Raw genomic sequence first — 15,538 nt, 5'->3', positions numbered from 1 at the left:
GACTTGCTTTGGTCGTCATCTGATGGAGTCCAAGAATCACAATTGATCTATACAGCAAGCATAAATAAGTAAGAAATTTAGAGTTGACAGGATTTTGGGAGTCCGGACTCTAAAGGTCCAATACAGCGTTTCCAAATTGGAGTCCTGAAAAATGTATATCTATGCATCAACTACAAGATTTACCTTTAAATTTCAATATTATTTGTTTATTAATTTATTCCTTACAAACTATACCAAATAACATAAAAGTCTTCCTATATATTCAATAAAATAAATTAAATAATTGCAATTTTTACAGTAAATTCAAAAAAAAAATATTTAAATAAGTTTAGTAACTGCTAGAATCTCATTCAGTCTGTCCTCAAGACAATGTCTTAATAGGTCAGTGTTGTCTAAACTTGATACAGCCTACCTTGGTGGTCAGTAATGACCCTTAAGAGGCAAAAAGTATGCTGTTTATGGTATGGATAGACCTACGGCACCTAGAAGCAGGCTTTTTGCCTAATATACCATGAAGCCATACTCTTTGCATGTCAAGGAACTGCATACAGCCTAGACAACCCTGCCATACCCTCCCACACCCTACAAAGTCGCCAATATCCTCGTTACACCCAAAAATATTCCCAACAAAGTCAATCCACATCCCCAAAAGAATGCAACTAATGGCGATATAGCCACCGACACTGACTGTATCCATGCAATAAATATCGATGATATAACACCGGGTACAATTGGTGACAAGACACCCCAAATGACAATAAGTATTGAAAAAAATCGTCCAAATTTGTGCCTTCTTAGAAGATAGAAGCAAATTGTCCCACAAATGCCACAAATGACAATTGACGATACACAGTGCCATAGGAAGATGTGCCACCAGATGGGTAGGAAGTCCTTTAATGATTTCGTCTGTGTAAATCGGATGACGTCACGGATTGAGTCGAGACTCAGCCAGCTTTCCTCGATTTTCTTAATTTGCTCGACTAAAATTTTGAGGATTTTTTTAAGGAAATTTTGAGGATTTTTTGACATTTTTCATGACTTACTCATTGTTATTCTAGGTTTTTAGGATGATGCTGCTTAAGATGCTAATGATATTGACTATTCTGGAATTTATTGACTAATACTTGATGTGATTAAGCTGGTAAATTCATGGTTGTAGCTGGATTTGTAGCTTAAAATTGATTTTTTCTTGATTTTTTCCACTTTTTTGTGTTAAAGCAAAACATAAACAAGATTAGGAATTGAACCGGATCAGGTTTGAACCGGTTCAAATTTAAAAAAGCCGTTAAATTGAATTTGAGGATTTTTTGTGGATTTTTGAGGGATTAAGAGAATGACAGCTGCTAATCTACCCAAAATCCAGTCCTGAATCTTCAATTTTCCCACCCCATAACCTCAAAATTCCCCAAAAATTCCCTAAACCCCCGCAAAATTCCTCAACTTCCCAAAACCTCAGATACCTCAGCAACCAATTCCCCTCGATTATCCGACCTATTTACACTCAATTATCCGATTCAACAAAAAATTTTAAAAAGTTTCCTTAAAAAATCACAAAATTTACTCAAAATCAGCACATAGACAGTCTTAATCAGCAACTTACGATGCATCGACTTCCAATTCTTGCAGACTTCCTGTTCCTGCACAATTTACTATGCGAAAAGTCAATTGATCATCAAAGTTTTGAGTCAATATCGGCACACGTACAGAAAAAATTTCAAAAAAATGATTTTATATCAGTTGGAACTTTATTGTGAGTATTTAGGGATGATAAGCAGGTAGAGGAAGTGCTTGCTGACCTCAAGCATGCCTTATAGTCTGCTATAGCTGATTATTGACAATCATAACTCAATTTTCCCCAACAGATCCCTTCTAATCCGTAACAGCGACCTACCAGAGACAAACAATAGACTTGTGGCTTACTACATACTGTATGACATATTCAGGAATGATGATCCAACGGATATTTCACCATCTCCAAGAGACTCGCCGTTTCTGTTCTTTTTGTATCAGCTGGTTGAGTCAAAGGACTATAAATTGACGACAGTTGAGAGGAATTTCATATTGCAGCTGCTGTCTAGTGGAACTAAGGATGTAAGTTGGTGTGATGATGATGTTTGTGGGGTGGGGATTGAGTGTTTGGGAGCTTTGGGGTCTAAGAACTAACCCAAATAATTGTCATTTCTAGCTCTGCAAGCAGACACCACACCACATTAAGCAGACTACAGAGCTGCTTACAATTCCATTTGATTTGTCCAACATCCGGAAGTTGTGTGTTGAGAAGGACAAGGAAATAACAGCAAATGTCAAGAGTAACATTATGAATGTCATGCCGGCACCATCGTAAGTTTGTAGGAATTTTGTTGAATTTTGACAGTTTTTTTGGAATTTTTTGAGGAAAAATTGACGAATTTTGGTGGAAAATTTGGTTGATTTTTGGGTTAAACTTGGGAAATTTTAGATTAATTTGATGGGAGTTGGGGAGGTCGTCGATCTGACTCGGTGACTGACCAATTGTCAAGTGTTTCACCTTCCTGTGGTACTTGGAAAATGGATGAAAAATTCATGAATTTTGGTGGAAAATTCTTGAATTTTGTGTTAAACTTGGGAAATTTGGATGATTTTTCACTAAAGTTTGAGAGGTTTTCGTTAATTTGAGTGAATTACCAATTGTCATTGAATTTTCCTAATTTTTTACTTGAAAATGGATGAAAATTTTTCTTCAAATTTCCCCAATTTTCATCTCAAAATTTTCAAATTTTTCAAATTTTGTGACTTAATTTGGAAGATTTTTCACTAAAATTCTACACTTTTTGGATAATTTGAGTGAATTTTCGCAATTTTTCATCGAATTTTCAAAATTTTTCATTGAATTTTCTCAGTTTTTCTCCAAATTTTCCTGAATTTCCAAAATTTTTCACAATTTTCCCAATTCTTCTTAAAAATTTACAATTTCATCTCAAATTGATTCAATTTTCCAATTTTTTTGCTGAATTTTCACTATAATTGTCGAAAACTTTGACTCAATTTTCCAAATTTTCTTGAATTTCCGAAAATTTTCCCAATTTTTCTTCAAAATTTCCAAATTTTCATCTCAAATTGCTCCAAAATTCCAATTTTTTTGTTAAAATTTCTTGAATTTTCACTAAAATTATCGAAATTTTCCTGATTTTTTTCTCAATTTTCCAAATTTCCCTGATTTTTCAAACAATTTCCCTAATTTTCCATCATTTCCTAACTATCCCACCCAATTCCAGCTCCAGCGACTCCGACTCAGCCATCCGCGAACTCATGGAAGGTCTCTTCCGTCGCGACACACCCCTCAAAAGTGTCTTTGGTCCACAATTCATGACCATTGCACCGCCACTGCTCTCATGTGAAGACGAACTTGTCTGGTTTGACATAACAAATCCAGTCGGACATAAGCCAATCTACGACAATGAAGTCACAGCTGTACAAAGTAATGAAACTGAAATTGAAAAACTAGTTACGACTGCTTTTAAGCAGGCATTGACGCTGCATGACCAGAAAATATTAGAAAATGAGCTTGAAAAGGACTCGGAACTTGTTCATCACATTGGATTGACGCCTGCAAAGTTGTCTGACTTGGTCGAGAATAATCCATTAATTGCTATCAAGATCTTGTTGCTGCTCATGAATACGTCACAAATTACTGAATATTTGAGTGCCTTGGTCAACATGGAAATGTCACTGCACTCAGTTGAGGTCGTCAACAGGCTGACGACGACTGTCGACCTTCCATCGGAATTTATACATCTTTATATCTCAAATTGCATTAATACATGTGAAAGTATTCAGGATAAGTTCCTGCAAAATCGACTTGTACGGCTGCTTTGTGTCTTCCTGCAGAGTCTGATCAGGAAGAAGATTATTAATGTTAAGGAACTGTTTATTGAAGTTGAAGCATTTTGTGTTGAATTTAGTCGTATAAGGGAAGCTGCTGATTTATATAAGCTGTGTAAGTCGTTGTAAGAAATTGACGGAATTTTAAAGGAGCTGGAAATAAAATTTAATATTTGATAGAATTAAATTTGTTGTTGACTTGATTATTCATGACATGACAGAGACAAGCCACAGAGACAAGCCACAGAGACAAGCCACGGAGAGAAGCCACAAAGACATGACACAGAGACAAACCACAGAGGCATGATTGTGACATGTCACAGAGACATAATGCAGGGAAAAGACTGTGACAAGCCACAGAGACATGAAACAGAGACATGACAGAGACAAGCCACAGAGACAAGCCACAGAGACATGACACAGAGACATGACACAGAGACATGACTGTAACATGCCACAGAGACATGATTCAGAGACTTACTGTGACATATCACAGAGACGTGCCACAGAAACATGACAGAGACAAGCCACAGAGACATGAAACAGAGACATGACAGAGACAAGCCACAGAGACATGACAGAGACGCGAAAGAGACACGACAGAGACAAGCTAAGAGAAATGACTGTGACATGCCACAGAGACATACCACAGAGATATGTCACAGCAACATGACACAAAGACATGACATTTTTGATCAATTTGTGTTATTTTCAGTCAACGGCAGTTAGATTCAACTTGTGTGATTCATGACTCACATGCGTTCAAGCAACATACATTGTATTGACATGACTTGAGGTATTTACTGTATGAGAACTATCTCAACTCTTCTTAGAGACTGACTTCATCTACAATTCTCTGAGTAAATCGTTTAAGATTGACTGGACATGAATGTAGACGCTATCAGGATGACTCAGTATATAGGAAATCATTATCAGATGCTTTGTCGATGGTAAGAGATGAAAAGGACGTCAGAGTCCTTATCAGGCTTGAATAAGCTGAGGTTATTGAAGAATAGTGCTGACTTAAGATGTTCTCTCTGTGCTGCAATGGGCTTGCATGCATTATGGATGAGGAAATTAGTAGAATTAAGTCCAAAATCATCCAAATTGTAAGTTAACTCAACTCATGCCCATCCAAAATCAGTCAAAAAAATCATCAAAAATTAGATTTTGTTGGTTCAGTAGCAATTCAGTTCCGCATGAGAACAGACATAGAACTTAACATCATCTCATCGATTCTAGTTTTGAGAATAGAAACACAAAAAATTAACGCATAAATTATTTTCGCTTCGTTAGACATCAACAATGCGACTGTAAGTTTTGGTGTATTTATTGAATATTTTTTTAATTAATTACGATGTGGATTATAAGATCATTTTGGTAGATGATGTGGACCGGGAGGGTATACAAGGGAAAGAAGGCAATATTGGGTATGCTTTCGAGCTGTTGGGATTTCCGGATTCTGAAAATCCCAAAATACAGATTTTTATCCTAAAAATTAATCTGGGTCTGGAATTTCGAGAAAGCATAGTTTTGGGGGTCTGGATAAGCTATTGTGACCAAAGGATTTTCGTAAAAAATCGGGACAAGTTTGACTCTTTTGAGGTTCTTTTGGACTATCTGTCAGGACAAAGCAGCAAGGTAGAAAAGGACAGCAGCGTTCCGGCAAAAATATGGAAGATGGTCGCCCTAATTACAAGGAAGGGCTTCGAATGCCTAAACCAAGAATTTCTGGATGTTCTTCTCGAGTAGAATTCCCAGGTCTGCGGGTAGACTTTGGGCAACCTTAATAACTAGATCATTTTGGCTGATGTCATGTACTACGGGGTTATTCAAGAACAGAAGGGAATTTGGGATCTGGCTATGTCTCAGCTTTGCCCTTGTGTAGGGTAGGCCAGAGGATTTTTGCAAAATATCGGGGCGCTTTTGAGACAAATCGGGACATTTCTAAATTTGACACTTTTGGGGTTCTTTTGGACTATTTTAAGCCTTAATATTCTAAGAACTACTCATTTAAAGAGGTTAGGGATTTTGAGATCTGACGACGTTCCAGCTACACCCCTGTGGCGTACCAGAGATGTAGATTCACCTTAACCAGAGCTCGAAGTTGACTCGGATTTTATATGAAAAAATTGAATCAAGCCAGCTCTACTTCAAAGATGACTCGAACTCCATATGGAGTCCAGTAGACCTAAATCGACTTTTTCACATAAAATCCGACTCAACCTCAACCTCTAACCCCATCTTCCACTCAAAATTCACTAAAACCTCTTATTTTTCCAGCAACATCTCCAAATTCCTCACAACTGTCATCCCAATTCTCATCCTCAACCCCACCATCACATCCACACAACATCAAGACATCACCATCACCTGCCGCTTCAACACAGACTTTGACTGGCTTATAATCGGACGAATCTACATGTGCACCGTCCAAGGCAACCTCACAGTCACCACAGCCAACACAACAGTCACAAGTGTGTCCGGTGAGCACAGAATCTTTAAAGACAACAACAACATATTTGCAATTTGGTTCCTTGACAAGGAAATGCACTTCCTACCCAAAGGCTTCATGTCATTTTTCAAACACATTGCAGGCATTGTCATCAACAGATGTAAATTAAAGGAAATCCATCAAAGTGATTTGGCGCCATTTTATAAATTGAGGGAACTGTACCTGATACAAAATGACATTGAGGTGCTTGAGGAAGGCTTATTTGAGTATAATAAGAGATTGGAGCTGCTGTGGCTGGATGGAAATAAAATTAAGAAAATTGATGGAAATTTGTTGGATGGACTTGAGAAGCTGCAGTACCTGAATTTTCGTGAGAAGCATTGTATGTTGAGGAAGGTGCTGTATGATCGGGAGGAAGTGGAAAAGGCTGTAATGGCAATGAAGAAAAAATGCTCAAAAATCAAAGAATAAAAGTGAATTCAGGTGTGGGTAAGCTGGGGTGTACCTGATGCAGTGCAAGGTGTGCCTCCGACGCAACACCGACTTCATGTGCAGTTTCTGTCGTGCCTGATCCTCCAGGATGTGCTAAGTAGCTATTATGACAGCAAAATTGTCTCCTAACATACATAGAGCATGCACACAATAGTCAGTATACTCTAGAGCATACTCTTTGTCTGTTAGGGGTCTTCAAGGCTGACATGTCAGGAACTACACAAAATTCCCATAAATTCACCTGTAAAAAAACTTAAATACAGATATAATTAAGCAATAATTAAGCAATAAAATCAGATTTTTCGGACATATTTTGAATTAAATATTTATTAAAATGATCAGCATCAATGCTCAACGCAGCATAAAGTATAAAAACATGAATCCAAAAATTGGAATGACTAGAAATTAAGTCTTAATAACTAAGAATTAATACCAAAAGGAACTGATAAATTAATATTGAAATTTTAAAAGATTAATCATGTTCCTTATTAATTTAGGAATAAATGACATTAATGTCGGAAAGCACATGACGTAAATCCGGTCTCAGGTCCATTTAACCATGTCTTCAGGTCCGCCTGAAAGGCTCATGGCGTAGAAATGGTCGAAAACCTGGTTCTAAGCCTGACTCAGGCTTCAGGTCCACAAGGCGTGGAAATTGAAAAAAAAACCAGTCCCAGGCTTACTTGACTCTGTCTTAAAGTCCGCTTTGAAAGCACATTGCATCAAAATAGCCGAAAATCCAGTTTAAACACAACTTGACTCTATCTTCAGGTCCATCCCAAAGAGCTCATGAGATTATTGTGCAAGCAACAATGCAAAAATGCTTGGAATTAGAAACTGTCAGTTATCTATAGACACATACAGCTTTTACAAATACTAATGGCGACAATGGGCTCTCATGTAGCTTCACAAAGACAGTCAACTAAGTCAAGGACCCCCAGAAGACACACGAAGTAGAAATGTCCGAAAATCAGGCTCTAGGCCGACTTAACTCTAGCCTGGAGCTGAATTTTATTGAATCTGACCTATTGTCAGAGTCACACTGGCCTAGGACCTAATTTTCGGTCATTTTAACGTCATAGGGCACCTATATGATCTCATTGACACTAATCTGGAACCAGAATCACGTAGTGTGTCTTTTCGGGTATATTCAGCCAATATCAGTGGTTTAAAGTGGATTATCCTTGATTATTGAGGAAGCTTCCATTCATAAATTCGCACATTTTTCAATTTTTATCAATAAATAATATCCTTAAATAATAGAGATCATCAAGATAAGCCTAACAGTCAGCCATATGCTCAATGAGCACCTAACTATACCCATCAGCATGCTCAGTATGTCCTTTAAAGTCCACATTGAGCATATAATTGTAAATTAGGACAAAACACAAAAATACCAAAAACCCCACAAAATTTATCCATCAAATGGATATCCACAGTACACAATTGACACTTCAGTATTTCCATAAACAGCTGTTATTGTTGGATATAGCTTCTTACTCGGTAAATTATGAAATGCAACACCCAAAAATTCATTATTTTTCTCAAATGCCAAACAGTGAGTCTCACAATCCAGTATGACTTTAATCTTTTCACCGACTTGATATTTCGGTGCATTTGTAAGCAATGGAAAATTTCCAGCATCTCCATTATGCAGCAGGTAGTTGTCGACTAGATTCCATCCCCATGATTGATCGTCCCAGCCAAGTAGGGGTGCATAGCTGTGGAATATTAAGGAATTAGTGAGTTTGAGTCATTTTTGAGGAGATTAGAAGGAATATTAGAGTGTTGCTTAGTGCAGTGGTGAGCAACCTGTGTGCTGCGGCACTCTAGACAGCATGTACTGTAGATTTTCGGTCATAGTTTGCCACCAGAGCTCAAATTAAGCAATAATTCGAGTCAACTCCCAGTTTTTCTGTACCATGACACTCAAAAGGTTGCCCAGCACTGACTTAGTGTATACTCGAACTTGAAGGCATCTAGACCTTAACCAGGGATGCTTTCCAATTTTTTTGGGATTTTTTTGAATTTTTTACTCTAAAAAGTCCTCAAAAATTGAAGAATTAAGGGGTTTGGTGGGGTTTATGACCCCGAGCAACCCCTCTTATACCCCACTTCTGGTCTCAATCCAAGCTACTGCCATTTTTCAAGCATATCCACACTTACCCATGACACTGCAATATCGCATCCTTTGTTGATATCCCCACAATCGCCACCGTCCCCAATGGGCCCTCCCACATTATCTCCCACACGTGTCTGCCTGATTCAAAGCCAATTTTAGCTCTCGCTCCATCGGTTGACTGAGCAACTGGATTTCTATGAAGTGTAAATGCATTCGGTTTGATGTAAATGTGACGTGATGAGTCGAGTGGATTCCAGGCATGATAAAATGCACGAAGTTTGGCTTTGTATGTGGGTACGGAGAGAAGGAGGTCGGATTTTAAGGCCTGAAAAGAGAAGATTGATAGATATTATTGAGGGTATTGGTAAATGAGGGTATTGGTGGTATTATTGAGAATTTTGGTTGTAGACGTAAAGGAAGTTGAGTAGGAAGAGGTCATAATGGGTCAGGAGAATCAGGAAGTGTCTAGGAAGGCACACGAGGTCTGAATGACAGAAAATCTGGATCCAAGCAAGCATGACTCTGGATTTAGTCAATATTCAGTTATATCCAGCATCAATCTAGAGTCAAGGCAGCCTGGAGTCTTATTTTCAGCCATTTCAACGTCTTGTGCTTGCTGGGCTTATTCTAGAGATTGCTGGCCATTCCAGGTGCCATTTAATGACCATTGTGGACCACAATTCATCAATAGACCTGCCAAAGTGCCTCAACTTGCCTCAAACCTTACTTCACAACCAATTCCAAGACATTTTATGTCTAATTCCTGAATAAAATCATCCAATTTTCCTCAAAATCTCTCACTTACTTTTTCAGACAACTTCCTCAGACACTGCAGCCTCCAAATGTCATTATTCTCATCAGTTAGGTACCGGTTCCAGTTCTAAAAATTCCAAAAATCACAAAATTTCATATCCAATTTTTTATCGATTTTTCCACCTTACCTTACAGACTCTCGCACAATTAGCAATTTCACACAGTCCAAGGTATGAGAATATTGTCTCTAAAAGACAATCGGGCAGTTCTGAAAAGCATTTACTTGAGTCCCTCGGCACCAGTGACATGAAAACTACATAAAATTTAGAAAAATTTGTGGATTAATAAATATTTTGACTAGTTGTAAACAAATCTTTGAGTATGTTCAGAAATGAGGAGCAGGGGGTGGGTAACTTTTGTGATGCGGTACCTAATGTTTGTGTCGTGGCTCACTTGCAACCATAAAATGACATGAATCGCATACAGCGTGCGGTTTTCAGTCGATTCTTATCACTAAGATGTGGACCGTGAATAAAAGGTTGTCCACACCTGGATTTAGACGATTTTTGGTTGCCGAATGTTTTTCGACGACTTTACATGCTGATCATATGATATGTGCAGTTATTATTATTATTTGTTATTATCTGGAACTTTCAAATGCAGATTTTTTGAATCTTAATTGATATTTTGAGTGATTTAATGGCTATAAGTCAATAAAGTGCAATAGTAGTTGATGTTATTAAGGTGATTAATTGGATTTTAGGAGTTAAAGCGTTTGAGAATTGACAGAGAAGTTAGTGAACCAGATTTAACTGAGATTGTGGAATTTATAGACAATTTTGGATGAAAATTTGAAGGAATTTGAACTCAAAAATGCTCAAAAAGTAGGTTTTTGGTCAAATTTAAGACAATAAGCTGCAAGATCAGGATTAAATCAAGTCAAACTAGATCAAACTGATTCAAACCAGACCAAACTAGATCAAATTGGATCAAACTAGAAGACTACATCAAGGAAATCTCAAAAAATCTTCCAAAAATCTCCAAAATCACCACAAATCCAGCCATGGACGTAACAAACATTCCTCCAGACTCTCCTCAATCTCAAGAATCATCTCCAGTCATTCCTCAAATTGACCAACCGACCATAATTCAATCTGAGCAACTTGAAGCCCCTTCAGATCCACAATTTAGTGCAGCAGATGGCCAAATCCAAATCCAATCGAATCTCCAATCTAGCACATCCGATGATCATCCACAAACCCCATTAAAACCCCAACCCAGCACTACAATCGACCCACCACATTCCCCATTAGATTCTCAATCAAAATCCTCATCTTATCCCCAACCCAGTACCCAAACTGACCTCCCCCAAACCCAAACAAATCCTCAACCCACCACATCTGATCACCAACCACAATCTCCATCCTATCCGGAGCCAACCACATCTGATGATGATCCAAAATTCAAATCAGATCCCCAACCTAGCACATCAGATGATCAGCTCCAATCACCATCAGATCAGCACCCAGACCCCAAACCCAGTACATCATCTGACCTTCGCCAAACCCCATCCAATCCCCAACCCAGCACATCACTCAATCAACCATCCACATCTCCATCAAGGCCCCAACCACAATCTTCCTCAGACCCCCATCCAACCACATCACCCTCCCCCCAACCCCCATCCCCATCAAAATCAACCCTCTCAACTCCCCAAAGTACACCGTCAAAAGACTCATCAACACGATCAAAATTGGAACCAGTTGATGCACTATCATCTGGATTATTGTCAGAATTTAAGTGCTTAAAAGACTTGGAAAGTCAACTAGAACAAATTGTGAATAATCAGAAGGGATTAATTGAGAATATAGCAACAATGAATGAATTTTATACGCATAATGAGGAACTGATGGAGGCACAGTTGATGGTGAGTAAGGTTTTTGGGGTTTTAGGGGGGTTAGGGGATGCTGTAGGGCTGTAGGGAACTGCAGACTTGGACGGAATGTTAGGTACAGCTGGTAATTGCATGTCTGCAAGCAGGAAATGCAGGCTTGCGTCCCTAAAATGCAGGAAATACAGGCTTTCGTCTCTAAAATGCAAGAAATGCAGGCTTGCGTCTTTAAATCACTGCCAATGCAAGCCTGTGCCTCCTAATCACTGCCAATGCAGACCTGCAACACTTAGCCGTACCCAAGCTTTACATCCTTCAATTTTACTCAAATTCCATCCAATTTTTCAGATGAAAAAGATGAATCTCTACCGAATGAAACTCAAAAAGATCAAATCCGACATGCTGTACATCCGTAGCTCAACACAAAGCTTACTGCAGAAGGCAATTGACATTCAAAATATTAAAGTAAATCAGAAGGCAGAACAAGTTAAGAGATTTGATTATGAAATTGGATTGATTGCTAAATCGAAGCAGAGCAGCTGAGATATAAGTGAAATTAAGGTGAAGAAGGAGAGACGGATGGAGTTGGACATGGAGCTTTGAGGATGATGAATTAGTGTGATAGAAATAGGAGGGAATTGAGATTGGAATGTTAGGGGATGTTGTGGGGGATTGTTCATATATTGTGGTTGATGTTATTTTGGTGTGGATTCGGTCAATTTTTGGGAATTTTTGGAGATGCAACCTTAAAGGAGCAGCTTCAGAGTGACAGGATCAATCGGCAGCATAGGCGCATTGAAGAGATTTGTGGGATTGGGGTCAAAAATCCCAACTTTTTGGCAAGAATTCATCAATTTTTTAGGGTTTTCCGTAGAAAAAATCCCAAAAGTTCTCTTAAAAAATTCCTGATTAAGCTAAAGATTGGCAACAACCGGACACTAATCAATTAAATTCAAAAATGCCCAAAAATGTCCGAAAATGCTCAAAAATATCCAAAAATTTCCGAAAATTCCCAAAAAAGTCCACAAATTCTCAAAAAAGGCCCAAAAATTCCCAAAAATACCCAAAAATTGTCCAACAATGCCCAAAAATATAAAAAAAGTGCAAAAATATCCAAAAAAGCGGAAAAATGTCCAATAAAGCCCAAAAATTTCCAAAAACTCCAAAAGTATTCAAAAATGTTTACAAATTTCCAAAAAATGTCAAAAAAATGCAAAAAATGTCCCACAAATATATAAAATCACATTAAAATGCCCAAAAAATATCTAAAAATCCCCAAAATGCCCAAAAATGTCCAAAATTGTCCAACAATACCCTAAAATTCACAAAAATACCCAAAAATGCTCAAAAATGCCTAAAAATGCCCAAAATTGCCCAAAAAATCCCCAAGATCACTCAATTGTCAGCCAAGTTTTCTACAACCATCATTTAAGAACAATCCCTACAAATTCCCACATAGTAAATTTGTTATAGACATAAAGAATTGATTGTTAAAAATATTTTTTTATTTTATAAACTTAATATTATATAGACAATTATTATCTTATATTAAAATACATATAAAACATTCATAATGGCTATTTATGATTCTCAAAACAAATAATAAAATTTATATTATTTTCATAGCTGTATGTACTTTTTTGGGGATTCTAGATTTTTATATGATTGTTAGTTAAATATTGAGTTCGAAGTCGACTTGAATTTTGTATGGAGTCATGTCTGTTCGAGCCGACTTTTCCTAAACAATTTCCATGTAAACTTCTGATGCTCTGATTAAAATGCTGCTCTTTGATGAGGTAAATTGAAAAATTCCAAAAAATGAAAGCTATGAAGCATAAAAATGTTGGTGCTGACTGTCCCGAATAGCACAAGTCGGTTAATCGATTCAAATTCCATGACTCTGCTATCGTGCAGGACATAAGCTGAATCCGTGTTTTCTGAGGTCGTTTTCTTGACATACTCGGTATATCCTACCATATCCTAATCCTGTCTGCAATCGAATTTTTGATTCATTAACCAATTTGTGCTATTCAGTTTGTTTATAAAGCGTAACGATGAAAGGTTAATCTAAAATTTAAACTGCTGGCTTTATGTGACTTACGAGTAACTTTGATACCAAATAAAGCATTGAATCCACATCAGACAAGGAGCATACTACAAGAACGTATTCAGGAGGATGGTAGGAAAGTGTTGACCTTCCAATTAATTTGAAAATCCTGTCATATTCACCTAAATGATCGAATCCATAAGTATGCTCAATCAATATAGAAGAGCATGCTCAGTATTGTCAGTATGCTCATTGTCTGCTTAGGATATCCACCAAAAATCCATTAAAATATCAAAAATTTAAAACATCAAATCTATTCAACATCGATAAACAAATAAAAATAATTTTTCAGCATCTTTAACATCCTCAACTTCCATTTTATCCTTGCGTCCACTTCAATGCTGGCTGATTATTTCCACCAGCCATAGCTAATTCCCTTTCTAATCTTTCCGTTTCAGCTGTCTTTTCTTGCATTCGTTTAACACTTTCTGGATTTTTAATTCCTCGATGTTGTTGCTCTTGTTGTCGTCGTTCAGCTGCTTCAGCCATTTGACGTCGTCGTGTGTCCTAAAAGGATGTAATTTGATTAAGTTTGAGTTTGTGCTGATTGAATTTGGGTTTGTGGATGTTAATTGGATTATTTGTGATTTAATTAGGAATTTTGGGGGTATTTTGAGGGTTTTTAGGGGATTTTTGGGGAGATCAGCATGAAAAATGGCTCAAAAGTCCACAAAATTGGCCAAAAATCCTCAAAATCCCCAAAATTTCCCCCAAAAATCAACAAAACATCCAAAAAATCCACAAAAATCATAAAACAAAGAACTTTCTCACTAAATCCATCAATTATTCATCTTACAGCATCAGGTGTGATCAGATCACTTGTGTCAGCACTTCCTCTAAAGCATGGTCCACACAAATTGCCCATCTTTCAGCTGCCAATGGTCTACTGGTCTTTGGAATAGCTTAAAATATATTAAAAATTTGAGATTTTTGTTTTGTTTACTAAATTTGATTGTTTTTGTGAATCATCGAGAGTTGACGTGGAATTGGAACTTACTGGAAAGAGAAAGCGCTTTGTTATCAGAAAATTCGACGAGTTTTGAAAGTGTTGTTGTAGAAAAGCAATGGTTTGGAATGTTGAGTGGATGTTTTGTGAAGAAATTGATGTTTTTGTTGAAGTGATAAGCAATATTTTGAATGTTTTGTGGATGTTTAGAATATTATTATATTATGAATGTTTTCCGAATGTATCGAACGTTTTGTCAATGTTTTGATTGTTTTTCTAAAACTTTGAATGTTTAATGATTTGTTATTTAAAGAAAATCAATGTTTTTGAAGACTTTTGAGTTATTATTCAATGTTTTCCCAATATTTTGATTGCTTACTCTGAATGTTTTGGATCTTCTTGATGTGCTTGATGAGGTTCTTCAAAGCTTTAAGCTGAAATCAATTTATTTGATAAATTAACGCAATTATTTGAATAAATAACTAAAATTTTGTAAAATTCAGCCTTCTTTGATGATTTTTGTAAAATTTTATTTTCATATTTTATTATAATAATTCTTAAATGTAAAGCACTCAAGACTTAATCAGCTGATTAAGATAAAATTGCTTAGAATTTCTCAGCAATTGAGCAAGCCTCAGGTGCCATTTAGGGGAGCACCAGACACGTAGGGTGATGCCAGTTTAATGTAATATCAGGTTCAATGATTAATTGACATCAATGATGTATGTATCAGTCCCTTGACCACAATTTTATCCTCTATACCTTCACAAATTTTCAATGTCAAAGTCACCATGCCTTGCATTAATTTCCACAATATTAAACCTTAAAAATCTAATTTTTCTGCCTTTTACCGCTATAAATATCAACAAATCCAGTCTAAATCCCTCAAAACTGTAAAAATCCACTCATCA

The 15,538-nt window shown here is 37.0% G+C and overlaps 3 protein-coding genes and 1 long non-coding RNA gene across 4 annotated transcripts; 2 read left to right on the top strand and 2 right to left on the bottom strand.

The window, feature by feature from the left end:
• Positions 1-1,504: 1,504 nt before the first annotated feature.
• LOC139099812 (CCR4-NOT transcription complex subunit 11-like) lies at positions 1,505-4,048 on the top strand. The gene is made up of 4 exons (XM_070652342.1): positions 1,505-1,750; positions 1,863-2,091; positions 2,186-2,340; positions 3,255-4,048. Exons 1-4 carry the CDS (start codon positions 1,602-1,604, stop codon positions 3,988-3,990), a joined length of 1,269 nt encoding a protein of 422 aa, XP_070508443.1. The 5' UTR covers positions 1,505-1,601; the 3' UTR covers positions 3,991-4,048.
• Positions 4,049-8,212: 4,164 nt separating this feature from the next.
• Positions 8,213-10,592, bottom strand: Fsn (F-box synaptic protein). Its single transcript, XM_070652274.1, has 4 exons — positions 9,872-10,592; positions 9,736-9,810; positions 8,975-9,255; positions 8,213-8,529 (listed from the first exon to the last, which is right to left on the bottom strand). The coding sequence occupies exons 1-4, from the start codon at positions 9,989-9,991 to the stop codon at positions 8,223-8,225; spliced, it is 783 nt and encodes a 260-aa protein (XP_070508375.1). The 5' UTR covers positions 9,992-10,592; the 3' UTR covers positions 8,213-8,222.
• Positions 10,322-13,148, top strand: LOC139099762 (uncharacterized). Its single transcript, XR_011545359.1, has 2 exons — positions 10,322-11,610; positions 11,923-13,148. It is a non-coding gene; the product is annotated as an uncharacterized lncRNA (long non-coding RNA).
• Positions 13,058-14,649, bottom strand: Svip (small VCP interacting protein). The gene is made up of 2 exons (XM_070652275.1): positions 14,478-14,649; positions 13,058-14,188 (listed from the first exon to the last, which is right to left on the bottom strand). The coding sequence occupies exons 1-2, from the start codon at positions 14,544-14,546 to the stop codon at positions 14,000-14,002; spliced, it is 258 nt and encodes an 85-aa protein (XP_070508376.1). The 5' UTR covers positions 14,547-14,649; the 3' UTR covers positions 13,058-13,999.
• Positions 14,650-15,538: the final 889 nt, after the last annotated feature.

This window comes from Chironomus tepperi, unplaced genomic scaffold (assembly GCF_022539635.2).
Source record: "Chironomus tepperi strain 1889 unplaced genomic scaffold, CSIRO-AGI_Ctep_v1 contig_486, whole genome shotgun sequence".
In the NCBI taxonomy this organism is placed as follows: Eukaryota; Metazoa; Arthropoda; class Insecta; order Diptera; family Chironomidae; genus Chironomus; species Chironomus tepperi.
The sequence above is the reverse complement of the archived record's forward strand: the minus strand, read 5'-3'. Positions and strand labels throughout refer to the sequence as shown.